The sequence below is a fragment of the Dicentrarchus labrax genome, unplaced genomic scaffold (assembly GCF_905237075.1).
Source record: "Dicentrarchus labrax unplaced genomic scaffold, dlabrax2021, whole genome shotgun sequence".
Classification (NCBI taxonomy): domain Eukaryota; kingdom Metazoa; phylum Chordata; class Actinopteri; family Moronidae; genus Dicentrarchus; species Dicentrarchus labrax.
Genome location: NW_026136713.1, coordinates 27,571,223 through 27,589,872, shown reverse-complemented (window position 1 = coordinate 27,589,872; position 18,650 = coordinate 27,571,223). Strand labels below are relative to the sequence as shown.

General features: G+C 40.3%; 1 protein-coding gene across 6 annotated transcripts in view; it reads left to right on the top strand.

Annotated features, from left to right (window-relative positions):
- arhgef37 (Rho guanine nucleotide exchange factor (GEF) 37) overlaps positions 1 to 18,374 on the top strand; it is a 30,038-nt gene extending 11,664 nt beyond the window's left edge. For all 6 annotated transcript variants that reach the window (XM_051419876.1, XM_051419881.1, XM_051419879.1 and 3 more), the window contains 12 exons: positions 66 to 195; positions 1,118 to 1,265; positions 1,435 to 1,634; positions 1,896 to 2,026; positions 3,170 to 3,274; positions 5,268 to 5,381; positions 5,472 to 5,641; positions 6,248 to 6,395; positions 6,698 to 6,826; positions 8,622 to 8,817; positions 10,012 to 10,181; positions 14,296 to 18,374. In XM_051419876.1, coding sequence (XP_051275836.1) covers positions 66 to 195; positions 1,118 to 1,265; positions 1,435 to 1,634; positions 1,896 to 2,026; positions 3,170 to 3,274; positions 5,268 to 5,381; positions 5,472 to 5,641; positions 6,248 to 6,395; positions 6,698 to 6,826; positions 8,622 to 8,817; positions 10,012 to 10,181; positions 14,296 to 14,514 — 1,860 coding nt within the window. In that variant the 3' untranslated portion in view covers positions 14,515 to 18,374. The remainder of the gene's footprint in view (positions 1 to 65; positions 196 to 1,117; positions 1,266 to 1,434; positions 1,635 to 1,895; positions 2,027 to 3,169; positions 3,275 to 5,267; positions 5,382 to 5,471; positions 5,642 to 6,247; positions 6,396 to 6,697; positions 6,827 to 8,621; positions 8,818 to 10,011; positions 10,182 to 14,295) is intronic.
- The last annotated feature ends 276 nt before the right edge of the window (positions 18,375 to 18,650 follow it).

The following is an 18,650-nucleotide window of genomic DNA, read 5'->3' as shown; positions in this document are numbered from 1 at the left end:
AGTTTGCAATTCCATACATATGGGAAATGAATTGGTGTACCTTTCTGTCTCCCTGCCCACCGCAGCCGCCTCCAGCCAACCTGGACAGCATGTTTCTCTACATAGAGGATGTGATTGGCGTCTCAACTCGACTTCTCAGCCTGCTGGACCAGAAACAGATTCAGCCTGGAGACCCTCTCTACTTGGAGACTCTGTGTAAGCAAGAAGACTTAACTTTCACTATGTTGATCAGCGTTCCAATCTCCCATCTCAAATACCGGGTTTAACTGGTTACATGAACCTTTTCAGGCTACCATGAGGATGTGGTTCGGTTGTTGCTGGTTTCGGTCTTCCTACATCAATTGCTTCGATCACACTTTTAAACAGGAAACAAATACAATCTTCACACGTCTTTTTGTCACATGTGGTTTTAATGTTCATGTGAGAATCTAAATGAGTTTCACACAATTCACAGTCTCAGCAAGCTTCTCTGGATGTTGTAATGGGTGCGTCTCCATTTTAATGCACACATCCTAGAGTTTATTGTTAAGGCTTTTGCTTTATTTGCACATGCTGAAAGCCAAATGTGAGAGGTGACAGTTGAAGATGTATAGGCTGTCTGGGCCGCATGTTGTTCTTGTATTTGTGATATGGTTTTAGATGAATGGAAATTTACTTTTCATTTGTTGGGCAAAATTTGACAATTATACTAAACTTAAAACTAAACTTATTTTCCCTCATACACTACTTATTAGGAATTTTGGCGCACATAGTAAATGGTGATCTGGACAGTGGGCAGTGAAAGTAAAGGATTTTTTTTATTCCGGATCCCACTAAAGCTTAAATAAAGACATGGTAGATGTGTCTAGATTGTAGATGATTATATGCTGTGACAGCATTTTAACTGGGGAACAAGTGTTGTTCCTCTAATCAGAATATTGGTAGTGTTACTGAAAGCATGAGTCCCATGATTCGTTGTATAGATTAGTCAAATAAATGAAAATAAAAGATAAATAACTACCATTTAATTGAAGCATCTGTTAGCACTTTAAAATTGTTCATTCTTTATTGGTGTCTGAATTGTACTTTGTGCTCTGAGCATCGTTCCTGTCTGTAAATATGTAAATATTCCTTCCAGGTGATTCATTCCTCAGCCTGTCTTCAGACATTGAGGCAGCCTATAACGAATATTTGGCCAACTACAACAATGTGACAGAGGTGGAGAACAGCTACAAACAGAAGGAGGCGCTCTGGAATGAGATCGTCAGAGTCATCAAGACCTCAGCGTAGGTTTATATCATTTCGGTTCACACTAAGACCAGCTGTGCTTAATATTGCTTAAGACATAAAATAAAAAAAAATGTCACCTGGATAAACAGTAGGCCCTAACATGTAACAGTCGTTGATTTTGCTCCCGAAGTTATGAGTGTTCATTGTTACCATTCATCTCTCCAGGCCTGAAGTAAATGCCACCTCTCTGAGTTTCTTCTTGGTGATGCCGGTCCAGCGGATCGCCCGCTACCCCCTCCTCCTGCAGACCATCCAGAAACACACAGACAGCGCTCACCCAGCGTATGCACTTCTGGAGCAGACCGCTCACACCTCCATCGCCTTGAACTGTCGCATCAATGAGTACAAACGCTTCAGAGAAGTCGGTGAGACGGGTCACCATCAAGTCCACTATTTTCACATGAGCTGATAATGTTAAATATAATGTTGTACTTTTTTATGGTATGGTACTGTGATCCAGTTAATATAGCAAATAGTACGGCAAGGCACTGATGCATCAATTATTACTCTATGTAGCACAACAGGTAGAGGGAGGCAGCAGCATAGAGTGAATATACTGTTCAGAGTCACAGTTAAATGACTGGTACCGTATTCAAGATTAACTGTCCCTCATATTATTATTATAGCTGACAAATACAAAAAGACAGAGACCCTGACCATAAAGGACAAGATCAACCGCCTCAACACCCACAGCATCGCAAAGAAGACAGCAAGGCTCAGCCAGCACATCAAACATGAGACTGGAATAACACCGAAGGTAGGATAGAGGTTTTATGGCACTAGTTTAAATAACTCCAGGATGCTGTTCTGTAACTGATCCTGACCAATTGTTGTCAATTGTTTGTGGATAGGCATTAGAAAGCAGAACCTAACCCATAGAACCCTAGAGAAGCAACACATTACAGTTACATTAAAGGATGCTTATACCTCAAGGTAACTCTTCCAGGCCTCTGAGCCACCAATAATCTTCCAGTACACACTCCCTCCAGTTGCAATGCAGTAGTTAATAATTCATCAGAGCAGTGATTCACATGCAGAGTAAACCTATGATATGACCGTTTATTGAACCTGCCTGTTTGCTCTGGCCTGTTGCACTGCCCTTTGCTATGGTTGCACTTGTCAGTCCAATAAAGTTCTTCAGGTCAGGCAAGAGTTCACCTCCATGAGCATGCTCACATGTCTCCCTTTTGCTTTCATTTTTGACTGCATTACAATTTCCTGCTCCTACTTACTGCCTTTGATCTTTTTCCATTTCTCACATAAGATGTGGGTTGAAGCTGCATTGCATATACCTGAATATATAGCAATCGCACTTTGAAGCTCAGCAAAACCCAAACTTCTGTGCATTCACATTTAAAGCTATTTCTTGGTATTTAAAACAAATTTAGAGGACGGAATGGACTAGGAGCACCCTTTCTGTGTGCATTACTAAAAAGTAATAATTAACATTGTAGGAATTAGACTTCTAGACTGTAGAAAAGCAGTAAAGCTGGGAACAAGCTGTATGTCTAGAAACCATGTTGACGAGATGCACCGATGTACCAGTGATGCATAAAAAAGCAGGGATTCCAGGGATCTTGAGGTTTGGTACAAGTGATTATAGTGATTATATTAAACTGTAGGTTCCTAACTTATGTATAGCATCATTCCACAGGTGCTGATCCAGCAGCTAAAGAAAGAAAGCTGACACCTTACAGTCAAGCAAATGACAAGCATGAAAAACAATTTCTACTCACATTATTTACAGTATACTTTAAGCATTTAGCTACAACTATTTGAAGTTTAATGCAATAATACAAAATATGCTGACTAAAATCCAAAAAGTCCAAACCAATTGTATTCTAATAAAAACTCTTAAAAATACATACAAATATATGTCTCCCTCTGTGTGGTGCTCTAGCTGGTGGATGAGGAGTTTGACGCCCTGGAAGGCTTCTTCTATGTTTTGGAGCATGGGATCCTGGAGCTCCTTGAGAACGTGGAGACGTACCTGCATCACCTACAGGTAGGCTGCATTTGTTCTACATTGTGCTTAATTTGTCCGTCGTGTAGAAACATGGCAGTTCAACATGGTAGACTCCGTAGAGGAGGACTTCATTAACAAAAACAGCGATTCTCTGCATTTCTTTATGTATATGGCCCTGAGCAAGGCACTAAACCCCAGATTGCTCCAGTGCTCACAGGCAATCAGGAAACTGTGAATGTAAATGTGTGTTTCTTTGTTTACATTCACACTGCAGACAATCTATCACTGTGTCTACAAACTGCTGCTCATATCTCACTTGAGTGTTCTATTATTCTAGGAAGTGACCTACAGTATATGTGTATGTGGCAGCAGTATGAGATGTTTTGATACCAAGTAACAACTGAAGACACCATCTGTGCTTTTTCATTTTAGTTACAGATTGTACATTTGATCAGTGAAACATCTCACAGGATACCAAACATGTCATCTTCTTATATATATATATATATATATATATATATATATATATGTGTGTATATATATATATATATATGTATATGTGTGTATATATATATATATATATATATATAGTATATGTGTATATGTGTATATATGTATATGTGTATATATGTGTGATATATATATATATATATATATATATATATATATATATATGTGTATATATGTATATGTGTATATATGTGTATATATATATGTATTTATGTATATATGTATATATATATTTTTATTTATTTTTTTTTTTTTTTTTTTTAAATCTTCTTTCCATGCTGACACCTCTCAGACAAACTGCTCTAAGGCCTAATTTTTTAACCTGTCACAGGTGAAATAGAAAATTTGGGAATTCTCATATGAGCATCCCATTTTTAAAGATTCAGGAATATCATCAAATATCAACATCAAATCTGTGTCACTTTGAGTTGAAAATCCCACCGTGGATGCTTTGGGCTCCAGAAGAATTCTTTTTACATAACATGCTTCTTTGTCAGAATTGTTCCTTCTGTAAGTACAACAACCAACACGTTTTTTGCACCTAAGAAGACCTGCAGGTATGAAATGGAGGGTGAAGAGTGTTTCCCAAAGCCCAAGGTGACGTCCTCAAATGTGTGGTTGTGTCCACAACCCAAAGATATTCAGTTTACTGTTATAAAGGACTAAAGACACCAGAAAATATTCACACTTGATAGCTAAAATCTGAGAATTTGGATATTGTTTCTTAAATAAATGACTCAAAACAGTTAATCACTCATCACAACTGTCATTGAACTGACATTGATTATTTGACTAATCACTGTGCCACTGGTAAAGAGAGTGCATATAGATAGATTCTTTATTGTCCATTTCAGGAAATTTGTTGCAACAGTATACACACAATGTTACCACAGGATAGACATTTAAACACAGCACAGGTAATTACACAAAACGGCTACCGGGGAGTTTTGTTGAGTTATGCTATGACAGAAGGGATGAAACTTCTGCCATAGCGAGATCTCATTGATTTCACCCAGTCAGATTGCACCAGCCCATCCAAAGACTGGAACTAGTGCCTTTCTGTCACTTGTGACCAGTGGAGAAGTGGAATAAGTGGAACATAACAGGATATTTATTCTTGAACATGTTTATGAGTCACACTGTAAACTCAGAGGCTCCTAAAGTCCCTGAGGTCAAACACATGAGTTTCTGTGTACCTTTCCACCCTAAAATTATCTGCTGTTGAAACTGTTTTTCCTCTATTCCAAACCACCAAGGATCAGCACTGCACCCTTCTTTTCCCATATTTTCCTGCTAATATAAGGCCAGTTATTTTTGCCAGGCCAGGAAAGTTAACAACTTTCTTGTATATTCACCAAGCAACATCTCTTATCAACTTCTAATTTGGCCATGGCAACCAGTTTCAACCTTAAAAACTAAAAAAAACAGTGGTGAATTCAGTAAACAATCTTTTCATGAATCAAAATTAGCGTAACAGACTTCCAGAGCAGTTTTTGAGAGCTCCTTCTTTGTTGGTCTGCAGGGGTTCCTGGCCTGCAAAACAGAGGAGTTTGACTTGGATATGGATGGAGAGAAGGCACCTATCTGCTATAAGGAGATCACTACCGCTCTCAGACAGTGGATTCTTCCCACATTTGTGAGTCTACCCGACACTCTGTTTTCACAGACCAGGAGTACTCAAACACTCTGATGTCTGACGATGAGCATCATCTTTATTCCCATATAGGAAAAGAGGATGAGGATGTTAATCCACAAGCCGCTGTGTGCGCTCCGTGACCTCCTGGTGGGCCCAAGGAACCTGATCAGGAAAAGGCTGGACAAGCTGCTCGACTATGAAGTGATTTGTGACAAATCCAGCCTGACCTATGAGGAACAGGCTGTGGCCAACACGTACAGGTAGAAACGGAGAAGGATGGTTTTGAAATTACAAGTTGGACTGTAGCCGTTTGTGTGGTATCTGCGTCGTAGCTGAGCTAGCGGCTTACAGAGGCTAACTCTGCTGTATGTGTGTGTGTGTCTGGGGGGTGACTGTCAGTGCGTGGGATCAGGGTAAACACTGCTGTCTGAACGAATGCGCCAAATAGAAATATACTAGAGGAAAGTAGAGGTTTAGCAAAAACTTGCATAAACTCTTGTCAATGATGCATCTCCATCAGTATACATTTAAAAATAAGCGCATTTGTCTTGTCGTGATTTTAAACAGTAGGGGGCGTGTTGAGCCGCTTGAGCCAGAACAAAAGAAAATCTAGTCTGTCTAAGTCAGTGTCAAGCCAGAAAGTCAGGCTCTATTTTTACAGCCTGCTCCTCTGAGTGGTCAATGTCTGCATGATTACACCATTTGGAAGTGATGTTAAAATGGAATTGGAGCTTGTGGAGCCCATCTAATCAAAGGATTAAATGTTAATTAAATCAAATGTTGAACAGTTTTTTTTCCATTTGTGTAAAAGTCAAATGTTTAATGGTTATCGCTGACTTGAACTCACATGTCTTTTCTCCTCACAGGACAATGAACACGTTGCTCCTCAACGAGCTTCCTCAGTTTAATGGTTTGGCTCTACAGATGATCTGGAGCATGTTGGGGACGTTCAGCTGTCTGCATAAAGACCTCGCCTCAGACATGGAGCAACTGTTCCAGAGCTTTGCACAACAGGTAATCTGTTCCCCCCTCGAGCCGCTGAACTGATGATAGAATAAAGCAGAAAAACTGATAAACATGTTGTTGAGAAGTTCGCAGGGTCTTCAGTTTTCAGTGAGGTGGAGATGTGATACTTGCATCTTACACCCAAGCAGTTATCTAACAAGTAAAAAAACCACCATGAGGTAGCTATCTTCCAGTACACTAACCCTTCAGGATATGAACATAAATGATTTTGAAAGGTTTAAGTGAATTTCAATACTCATTTTGTTTCTTTGTCTCTGTCTCACTATATTTATTTATTTTTTTATTTCCAGCTCCCTCACAGCGCTCTTGACCCCAGTGCATTCTGGAGGTGGGCGGAGTCTGCTGTGCTGGAAGGTGCAAAGAAGCTGGAGACATTGTGTCGAAGTGTCGAGGACACGCTCAATGCGCCCGTCGTCCAGGTTGGTACAAACAAAACTGAAATAGCTGTTACATAACAGTGTGTTTTTCTTGTTTGTCTATTTGCTTCATGAACCCTCTGAAACCCAGACCTAGTGTTATAAGCCATAGATGGATCAAATGTTCACATGCAGACATGATGGTCAACAGACTGTGAATTAACAATATCATTAAAACAGAACAACAAACATTGTTGTCATTGGACACCTGACCTCTGTCACACAACAGGTGCAAAAGAAATTTGAGCAGCTTAACTGTAACATTAGGCACAAAACATTTACACAACACTACATATTCCGCAATCCAAAGACAAACAAACTACAAAGAGTGATCGTGTACTTGAGTGAGAATGTGTATGTACGAGCAGCAGGTGTTAAATGACTGACAAAACGTTTGTTGTTAATGTCTGTAAGTGTAGTCGTTTTTACCTCAGATCAATGTAGCGGCTTCCATCACTCCAGTAGAACCAGTTACACATGGCGTCAGTACTTAAAAGTGTTTCTTTTACAAATACCCAGCATTACACACCATAAAGAGTTTTAAATCCAACAACCGTCTTTTATGTTTACATCCTACACATTTTGTTTCCTGTTTTCAATTAAAAACAAACAAAACTCTCATTATATTCTTACCTGTCATACTTTCCTACAAAGAAAAAAGGTTCCTGTATAGTTTAAATAAAAGTCAGTATTGAATTCCTTCTAATTAAGTTTTAAAAAGGCATTAAATGAAACTCTGTCTAAAGACACGCTGTTTTAAATATATATATAATAGTCATGTTCTCCGACTTCGTTCCTCATACTCACCCAGAAGTTACAGCAACTACAGGCAAGTAGGAAACAAAATTATGGATTTCTCTGGGTTTGAACAATGTTGGAAACATTTCAGATAATTTTAGTATATTACTCAACAAAATATATAATATAGGTCTAGTTAATTTTAGACATTTTAAGGCATATTACATATTATACCTTTAATCAAGCTGTGGCTGTAGGAACATTTAGATGGGTTGCCTTTAAATAAATTGTCCTTCATTGATATTCATTGTCCCCAGAGGATGAATTCTAATGACATTGATCCTCTGACCTTTCTAACTCAAATTTAACCCTTGTGCAACAATAAGGTCATAACCAAATGTGTCAAACACTGATTCCTACCAACCACACTCCAGCTTGAACTGGGCCACATTCCCTGAACCTGCCAGGCAACTTACATAAATAACCTACTGAAAGAGCAGGTTGCACTCGTATCAAAGGTTAATAATAACCTTCGGTCTTAGGTGATAACTTTCTGCTGAGCTCACAAGTTGTCATCATATCTTATTATGTCATGTCATTCATGTGTAATTTTAATCTGAATGTGCTTCTTGTTCTGCAACTTTATTAATTAATTCCCAGCATGTTTTGGCTACGCTGTCATTCCAAGCGGGACTTTCCTGTGATGGCACATAGCAGGCTGAGTCCCACATGATTCATTTTCATGATTTGGTTTTCAAATGTGTACGACTCTGGATTCTGATTGGTCAACAGCATCTACTCTAATTTAAATGAGATACATCTCAGAATTAAGACTTTCTGCTTTCACTTAGAAGCTGGAACCAAAGATGTATTTTCTACTAGAAAAATAATGTAAAACTCCAGTTTGGCTTGACATCACATTAACACGTAAGCCCTCAGTAAGAAATGTAAGCTCCTGTTTGTATAACTCAGTAAACAGTTTAATTTTCAGCTCAGAGCAGGGTAAGTCGGTTCTCTCTTTACATTCCACTCTCTTCTGTATCGTGTTTTCTTCTGTCAGCCTCTGAGTCCATCTTCTCAGCACCGTCTGAAGCAGCTAACAGATAAACACGGTTCTGGAAAGATCTACCAGGTGATTGGGGCGGTGGTAGGCAGCCGAGACCTGGACCTGAACCTGGCCAAAGGGGAGCTGGTGGCCGTTATCAGTGAGGCAGACACCCGTGGAGACAAACGAAGGTGGCTGGTTGACACAGGAGGTAAGAACCAACATCCTCCTAGTGGATAACTGCTTGAAATGTTAATCAACCATTTGTTTCAATCTTAATCTTAAATCCTTTTTTTATCTCTTGTTTTCTTATGTCAACTTCTCACTTATCACAGAGGCAGTGTTGGCAAATGTTTTCTTCTTAGATTTTCTGTTGATAAAATTTGAGTTTATTGAACCAGAGAGCTTTTGTGTACTCATTCATGCTGCATGCTGCCCATGCTCACCACCGAGTGCTGTCATAACCTCTGAAATTTGAATGCAACTGAAAGTTAGCTGTTATTCTTGCTAAAATGTGTTTCCTAATCATGAAAATAATTCTATGAAACCTGCAGATACATTTATAAGAGCATCATTTGTGACTGTGGCCTTCTAGTGGAGAAAAAGAGCGTGTTGAAAACACTTTCTGTCTGCATTACCTACAGTGTGTCATTTATGTCTGTGGTTAAAAGAGGTGTTTGGTGGATAGAAACCCAGAAATGGCAGATATTACTATAGAATATTTTCTTAAACCAGTGCAGCTTCTCTTAAATGCAACTCTTTGTCGCCATCTTTTGGGTGTTTGTTGTTATTGCAAATAACCAGCAATGAAAACACAGGGTAGTAAACAGTAAAGCAGGGACTTAGAGGACAGTCTGAAAATAGGAACAGTTAAAGTGTGATTTTTGGAAGTGTTAAAGTTGGTGTAATTAAAGAGAGATTCCAGGTTATTATTATTTTTAATGTTGGATTAAACACCCAGAAGAGGTCACATTACATGTTAGGATCCATACTTTATACTACAGAGTCTGTAAAATCCAGTTTTAAATGTTAAGAGGTTTGTTCTGGGGTTACTGACTAAATGTTACAAAAGTAAATCATTAAAAAATCAGCAGCATTTTTTATAATTTATTAATAAATCAAGTCATATTTTTATGTAGAAATGTCATACAAAATTGAAAAGTTCACTGATTCCAGATACCCCAATGTGAACACTTTTTCTTTTGTGTTTCGGACAATTGGTCTGACAAAACAAGCAATTCAAAGGCATCAGCTTTGGCTCTGGAAAACAATTTGAAGACATTTCGTAGACCAAACAACACATTTATTCACTTCTGCAGATTAAACAATAGTGTAAATAATCATTAGTTACCACCCTAATATGTAATAACATGGACAACACCTGCGCTACCTGTGTATGTTGCAGGCAGGAGAGGGTACGCTCCCTCCTCAAAGCTGCTTCGCTATCACCAGCCAGCAGAGGACCCGCCCCCTTCGCCACACTTGACCCTGCCTGAGGGCGTGACAGGAATCAGAAGACACTCTTACACCCCAGAGGGCCGGCCACTGACTGTCATGAGCCAGCCGTGCTTCCAGGTGATTGACTGAGTGATTGATTGATTGACTGTATTTACATGATAGAAACTTCACACTCAATACGCATAATCCCTCTACTGAGCAGAGGATCTGATTAGGTGGAGAGACTTGCTGCATACATTTGCATATTAATGAGGAAGAAAGTGATTCTCTTAATTTGTAGCTCCTTAATGCTTCAGTTTATATGTTATCGTCCAAATGTTATGTGAAATAAAGTAGTTTGACTATATATTTTGTTAGCTAATGCATCAATCAGCACTTTTTGGGCCTTGTTAGTGTTTATTATATTGCTAGGCAGCTCATGTGCTCCTTAGACCATAGACTGGCAGTGACATCGGCCTCAGCTTGCTGCTCTGGGTTTAAATTATCTCACGTCAGACTCCAAACTGTGTGTGCTAATTTCCTAAATTAAACCTTACAGACTCTGTGTGTGTTGGAAGCTTTAACTGATTGATGTGACAGCGTTCTGCTACGGAAGCATCAATCTCTCACATGTCTGACTGTGTGTGTGTGTGTGTGTGTGTGTGTGGTGTGTGTTTGAGAGACCCTGTTTACACCTTGCATTAACATGCATCTTAGGTGATCCAATCACAAGTGGACAGCTCTAAGGACATCAGTTCACACCTGGCATAAGAATGCATCTCCACATGCGTCTGAAGAGAACACTTGTGATAAGATCTCACTTCCCTGCTTTATATGTAAATTAACGCTTGCAAAGACCAGATGCGCTGCATTTTTTGACCTGCAGCCAACCCTAGAAGCAAATGTTCTGGGAGAAACAGACACAATGTTTTTACACAAAGAAATAATAACTTATTGAATAACATTGGCTGAAATTACAGGCCCAAATAATTCATCTTTTGTAGCAGTAAGTGATTCACAAAGTCTCACAAGACTATTTACTGTATTTTAAAATTTGAAAATACTATCATAAATTTAGTGTAAATAGTTAAATCAGATGAAGGTGTGTTCAAACATCTGCTAAATGTTGGCATCTAAGATGCACTTCAGAGTCCAGTACCAGTATAGCATTAACTATAGTGACAAACTGACTTTCTTATAGGGAAAGAAACAATGCCGAATCCATAAGAAGGCACGAATGATTAAGAATTGGCTGTAGCTGTTAATCAAATTTCTCCTCACTCACCAAAATTGGATAATCTTCTCAGGGCGCTCTGGGGATGTTGCAGTTACTCATTCAATGGTGAATTCAGTTGAAACAGATGTGTGTTCACAAGTCTCTGCTGCTTATCTTGGCAAGAGAGAGGGCCCAAATATGTAATTGGAATTACAGTTCACCAAATGTAAATCAGACAGCGTGTTTCATGTGTACTTACAGGACTGTCGGTTGCGTAAGTGGTCCTTCAGTGTGGCTCAGGGCACATCTGTACACACACTGCTAAAAGAATGTGTCCTCAGTGTGTGCACCTGTACTTAAAGCTGTCCACTTGTGATCAGATCACCCATGATGGTGTAAACAGGGCCTGAGAGAGAGAGAGAGAGAGAGAGAGAGAGGGAGAGAGAGAGAATCCTTGCATTCCTAGCCATGTGTAAGTGTAATTGTATGCCTACCCATATCTGTAAGAGGGCATACTGGAGTGTGTGTGGGAAAGACTGTGTAAGCGTTTGTGTGCACATTATTAATGGAAATGTCCATAATTAGCTGTTTAACCTTGTAAGTGGGTTATGGTGTGAAGGGTTGAGAGTTAATTTATGCGACACAGCACTGCAGGCTGAGATAGAGCATGTTTGTGTGCGTGTGTGTGTGTATGTCGTGAAATTGATTTACATTTGCAACACATTGTGAGTGTGAGATGGGAGTGTCTCGGCTTGTAAATTTTACGATGGTTTATGGGGGCGTGTACATGGGAGAGAGGGAGATTTAGGTGAGTGGATGAGAAAGCAGGATTGCGTTGGGTATCAGGTGTGTGACTGTGCGTGTGTGTGAGATATGCCTCTGTGGCGGCTTTTCATGCCCCCTCCTCCCCACTCCCGTCCCCCGTGACCCTGAGTCTGCTCATATAACACATAGCATGTGAGCGGGGATGGGCTGCAGCCCCCCGTGATGTCAGCAGCTAGATCCTCTCTTTAGGCACTGATTGAATCTGGAAGTTTCTTGCTGTAACCATGAACCATCTTATGATCTAACAAGAGGTTCTTGTTTTCATTAAGTCATTCATTATTTAATTCCTTTTCATATGTCATTATAGCAAGAAATGTTACTTATTGAGATGAAATTATTGGGTATGCATTAAAAAATAAATGAGAATAGTGTTGTAATGAAAGAAAGAGATACAATACTATGCACCTGTTCTATGCATTCAACCATATTTTAAAAACAAAATACTTGTCACACAAAGTCAGAGGTGACAAAATGGAGGTTTAATCTCCTTTGAGTGAGCAGAAGGTCTACCCATGTCTTACATCGTGCTTTCTGAAGAGATTTGTCGCTAGTACACATTCAATAGTGAAGAGCTGCCTTGACTTGAAGCAGACTATTGTTTTGCTTTTGTTGGAAATAATCAAATTAAAATCTCACATTTGTGGCCCCACTATGTTGTCATGACCATACTATCAACACAGAGAGGCGCCGTTCAGCTGGATCCCACTCCTCTCAACTCCTTCCTTTCCAGCAGAAACGTAGCTGCGGCAAATATTCGCTCAGTTCTTGCGACATGAATCACTCTGCAGCCCATAGACATGGTCACTTTACTTTTTTTTTTTTTTTTAAATGTTCTCCTCCATGTCTGTGCCTGGCAAAATGCTAATTAAATGCTAATTGGTGTAGACCGTCAGGGCAGAGCTAATGTCGCAGCTGAGAGGTGAGCTGAGGTGAAGGGTTTGTTAATGACACCGAGCAGCCGGCTAAACTCGGCTATTAGCACTGCTGGGGCTCTCTGTCATACCAACACCGGGCTCATTAGGAAGCCTTCATTCTGTCTGCGTGCATGTGTGTGTGTGCGTGCATGTGTGTGTGGTGATGAGATGGGATTTGTCAAGACATAACTAGTGGGCTTAACCTTTTCAGAGAATATTACAATCATTTGTGTGTGTGTGTGTGTGTGTGTGTGTTAACATTACCTGTGTGCAGTCATTCTCCAGTGCTTGCTCTTTTCTTGAAGTCGTGTGTTGGGAACTTTGTACAACAACAACCTTAATTAGGGATGATGTCCCAAGTTTTTTGGCTCTGATTCCGATCCGAGTCCTTTTATATCCAATGCTTATATTTACCTAAATGTTGATTAAATATGTATCTAACCCGCTGGAACGCAAGCTGTAGCCTGCTTAATCTGACACATCATATCATCCACAAGTTACTTGATCCAAATACTGCTGGTCCTGGTTCAAAAATATTAAGTTCATGGCTCAAAGATTAGCTTGAGAATGCGCCTCCTGAAACTGACTTGAAGCGATCAGCTAGAGAGAAGACCTATCACTGTGTAGGAGCTGTTGGAACTACACAAACACTCTGATGGTACAGCGGTGTTACAGGCCTATTGGCCTATTATCAGGTTAGTCACAGAAATAGCATGAATTGGCAACCGCTGATGTGACGGCAATGTTTAACCAGAAAGGGCAATGGTGAGTGCCGGCTAAAAATGACAAGGTGTGCATTGGACATTGTACATTTTGTACATTTCCCTTCGCTAAAGATAAGTTAGTGAAGTTTATATTTGTCAACTTCAGGGTATAAATTGATGAAATGATATTGTTTCACCTTCACACACACTCCTTCACTCGCACATGCAGTGAAGTGCTTGCATTGGAGAGCCGGCTGTGGTAAAGCAGAGCTGCACTGAGGTGGATAAACCCCAGTAGTGTTCAGTAAATGCCAAAAGACAAGTTGAGCTTTAGATGTCTTAAAATGGCCACTTTAGAGAGGATAAGCCCATTAGAGTTAGCATGACCTTTCCTCTGATGCCACGCTGACAAATTGTACATTTTGTCTCCTCTATTGCTAGTAAGGGTCTCAGATTGACAAACTTATCTCTACATTTTCTTCTCATCCCATCATTTTGGTCTCTGCTCTGGAACGAGCCTTACAGCCTTACAGCAGGGTTTCTATCATGACTGCTGTTTACTCTTGTCTCTGACTCGGCATCCTCTCTTCCAGGTGTTTGCAGCCTACGACTTCAAAGCGAGAGGAAACCATGAAGTTTCTGTTCAGGCCGGTGAACCAGTCCGTGTCCTGGAGCGCCATGACAAACGAGGGAACCCAGAGTGGAGTCTAGTGGAGGCGAGAGGAGGGCACAGAGGCTACGTGCCCTCCAACTACCTCACAATCATGCCTTTGGGGACTGGGCCACCTGGCACTTTCAAGCCCTACTGCTAGGAGGGAAGGAAGGAGAGGAAAAACAGCAGCTTGTACCGTATGACAAAGGTTTCACCAGTACTGTATTTAGAAGGCGTACAGCAGTATTTTTTGTAAAAAAGCTGCACCTTAGTGACCATCAGTTTTTTCTTTCGATGTCAAAATCAGTCTTTAAAAAGACATGAGCCATTAAATACAACAGCATTATGGCCACAGTGTTAGCTAAATTCTGTTTGGTTTTTTTCAGTTTTATAGCTTGAACTTTTTAATTTATCTTCATTACTACACCCACTTCCTGTGCAAACCAGTGCGGTCAGATTTTTTAAATTGCAAGGAAAGGAAAGTAAAAGTGAAGTCACATCAGTTTTATTTATATAACCCAAAATCCCATCTCTGCCTCAAAGAACTGTACAGTCTTTGCAGCCTCTCTCCTCAGACACTGACTGGATAAGGAAGGAAAGAAATATAACCTTTTACAAGTATGGACTTTCCATCCACACAAAAACTGTATCTTTTAAAGTGCTTTCCAAAGTGGAGAGTGAGCATATACAAACGCTGGCATCTGACTGTAGTGTCATCCAAACTCTAGCTATCGATATTTACTGGTGGTGCAACAGTGTGTCAACGTCAGGAAGACAGCGCGTCTGGAACATGTAACATGAACAGCAGAGGACATTTCTACATTAGTGCTGTTGTTGGGACGTTTGGATGAGGACGGATAATGCTAGTGGTAAAGGACAACCTTCAATATACCTACAGTGTTTTAAGTTTTTCTGCTTTTATGGACTTGGCCTTACTAGTGTTAATATATGTGACACACTGGAAACAATGAAGGAAGCTGCAGCCCGTGTGCTGGTAGTTAACACGCTGTCCTGCTCGTGAGCACTGAGGCAGGACAGATGCTTGCTGAGATGGAGTTTAACATCTCGAGGCGAAAGGGCGATCTTCAAGATGCACTGCAGATTTTTTGTGGCCATTGTTGAACAGCACCATGGAAGATGGGGAGGTGAATGGGGGTCGTCTGAGCTGCATGAGAAGAGCGACTTATATCCCATGATCCTCTGCGGGAAAAGAAAAAAAGAACACTTGAATTGAAAATGATTGACTGCATGTTCTCGTTAAAGTGTCCGCGTGTTAGCGAGCTAACCGCAACACTTAGACACACAGAGAGCAAAACGTGTTCGTGCGCATCTGTTTGATATGAAATTGAGCTGACAGGTTAGTGTGTGTGTGTGTGTGTGTGTGTGTGTGTGTGTGTGTGTGTGTGTGTGTGTGTGTGTGTGTGTTGAGTCTCCCCCTCCTCACCTGGAGGCAGGAGCAGTACTGTATCAAGACTGACAGGTACACAGCGCTCTCATCATCTCAGACTGTGTAATGTAATGTAAATGTAAAATGTCTCCAGGGCCGAGTAGGAGAGAGACAGGGGAAGGAACGGGGAGAAGAACTGAAAGAGTTGGAGGGAAAATGGGAGGAACAGCAGGCAGGCAGGAGCCTCGGCAGAGTTATCCTGTTAGTGTGGATGTCTCTTTTCTCCTTCCTTTTCCCTCTCTAACCATGAGCTGATTTAAATAACCCCTCTCTTCCCACATTCACTCCTGTATGTGTAGATGTGTTGCTGTTGCTTTCATTCTCTATATTCCTATTACAGTAAGAGACTAAATTGCTCCTTAAGGTTTTTGGCTTAAAAAGGTTTTAATCCAGAGATGTAAAATACTATAGACATGACTAAAGCGACCTACTTCTGTATTCATAGGCACCTGATGATGCTTGTTGCTATGGATACTGTCCAATCAGTGCAGGTCGCGTTTTCCTGTGGCATTTCATCAAGTTGGCGGGACTGCGAAAACATTTAGCGACGGCAGAATTAAATTGTTTTTGTCAGTTTAGGGAACGTTTGCCACTTCAGTTTCTTATTGTAACAAGGCATATAGACCTGCAGAGGAACCATTCTGCACTGACAAAGAGTGCTATGGTCTCATGGAAATGGAGGCAGAGAGAGTGTCTTTTTCTATACATTTTATTTCTACACATTCAGATTTTAAAATCCGTGTTATTGGAAGAAAACTCTCCAACTTGCTGCAACGAGTCAAAACAACATTCCTGTCTCTTTAACCTAAATCATTTCCTGATCCTGTCAACGTACATTTTGGATTTGGAGTCAAGTCTTCATCTCCATTAGTTTGTCAAATGCCGGATGTATTGACAGCTAAAAATGTTGTCAAATGGTGAATATTGAAATATTGGAATATTGACAGTCATTGGTTGACTGTCACTATCCCACATCTGACAAACTACTAGAGTGCTGCAGGGATGACGTATTTTTGTAGGCATCACTTTACTTCACCACCACCAAACTTTAAGTGTGATGTTTAATGTCACAGACAATGTCTGCACTCTCATTTAGCCACACAGCCGCCTTTCTCAAGACATATATAAGCTTAAAAATTCACTAGGTGATGTGATGATTTTATGTCATAGGATGATGGTCATATTCAGCCTGTATTTATTAAATTTAAACAAAAGAATCATTCTCTTAGCCAGACAAGATAAGTACTCATCTATTCTATGCACATAAAGAGTTAAAAAGTGTAAAAATAATTTCCCTGCTTTTAGAGAAGCATTTGAATCTTTCATGATGGAGACGTTTGAGAAGAGAAGCAACATTTAAATGATCATTCCTCCTGCACGATGGCGTCTCCTTGACAGTGACTGCATATGACATTCCTCAGAGTGGACTTCTTGTTTCACAAGCATGTTTTGCATAAAATTGAGCGTTCCTCCACTGGATTGTGCTGTTTCAGCTGCTGTGGATGTGAAGCGGAGGGGGGGAGGGAGGATGGGATTCAGAGCTGCTCAGCTGGAGCTTAGCTGTTCCCATTCGTCTGAATGTCAGGATGGAGCAGAGCAGCAGGAGGGACAGACAGGGACAGTGTGTGTGAGATGTTATTAATATACCAAAATACCAAATGGCCTCAAGGTTAGTGCAGATGGAGGAAAATAAAGAACCCCCCCAACCTGACAACGCTTTACCTGCTTTCACCTCTCCAGAACAGTGTGAAGCTGCTATCAGTAATGCGCCCTGCGATTCTGAATCCATTTTGTAAAGAAAGTATTTTTTTATTCCCCCAGAAATATGGCCAAAAATGTAGATACTGCAAAAACCTAACCACATAACTTCACCACAGACTCCTGGAAAACATTGAGACCCGTGAGCTATTTATATATGAGCATGTATAAGTAGTAAGGGTGTATTTTTCCATTAAAACCTTCCTGTTTGTTCATGAACATTGTCCTTCCAGGTGAGGTGATGTCCTTACGCAAACGTGTGTGTGTGTGTGTGTGTGTGTGTGTTTTTGTTACCAAATAAGTTTTTTTTTTTCAACTCTCCACCACTAGAGGGAGCAGGAGACCTAGGTTGTGTCTGACTATGTAACTGGAGTGTGTGTGAGCCCTCTTTATCAGTATTAGTGTTTGCCTGAGAGCAGAGCCTGAACATAATCCTGTACATTCTGTTTATATTGTTCAGTTACCTGTGATTGTTTTTTACTAACCCGCTGTTAAACCAACGTGTGTAGCATGTAACATGTTTAACCTGCTGATGATCTGGTTTTACAGCCTGTACAGCATTACTGTTCATAATTTATTGTTTTGTAACTGTGTTTAGTCACATTGCTGTTTTTAACTTATTTGGTGCCGCAGGGCTATGGCCTGAGATGAATCATGAAATCTTTGAAGTGTTGCCAAAGAAAGATGATGTTGAACTCACTCTCACACACATGTATTCACACAGCAGATGGGAGTTTCTGCAGTGCAGCAGTTGTATCTGTCGGGGCAGCTGTGAACTGACTGTGTGGCTTTAATAAAACTAAACAGAAAACCTCTTCAGTGTCCTCATGTCACTTCACACTAACACTAACCCCCCAAAAAACACGTAGACGCTAACGACAGCCTCTACCAATGAAAACTAGTATGTAAGGTTTGTAGGTCGGATCAGGTGTTAAAATAAGATCGTAAATGATGGCTAGAGATTAATCTGCTGGTTTATTTTTCACCAATAATTGGTTAATCATTTAGAACAGAACTGAATAGAACATACTTTAACGTTTCCATGGGGATAATCGTCTTGGGCTCAGCACTGCACTTCCACAAACGCTGAA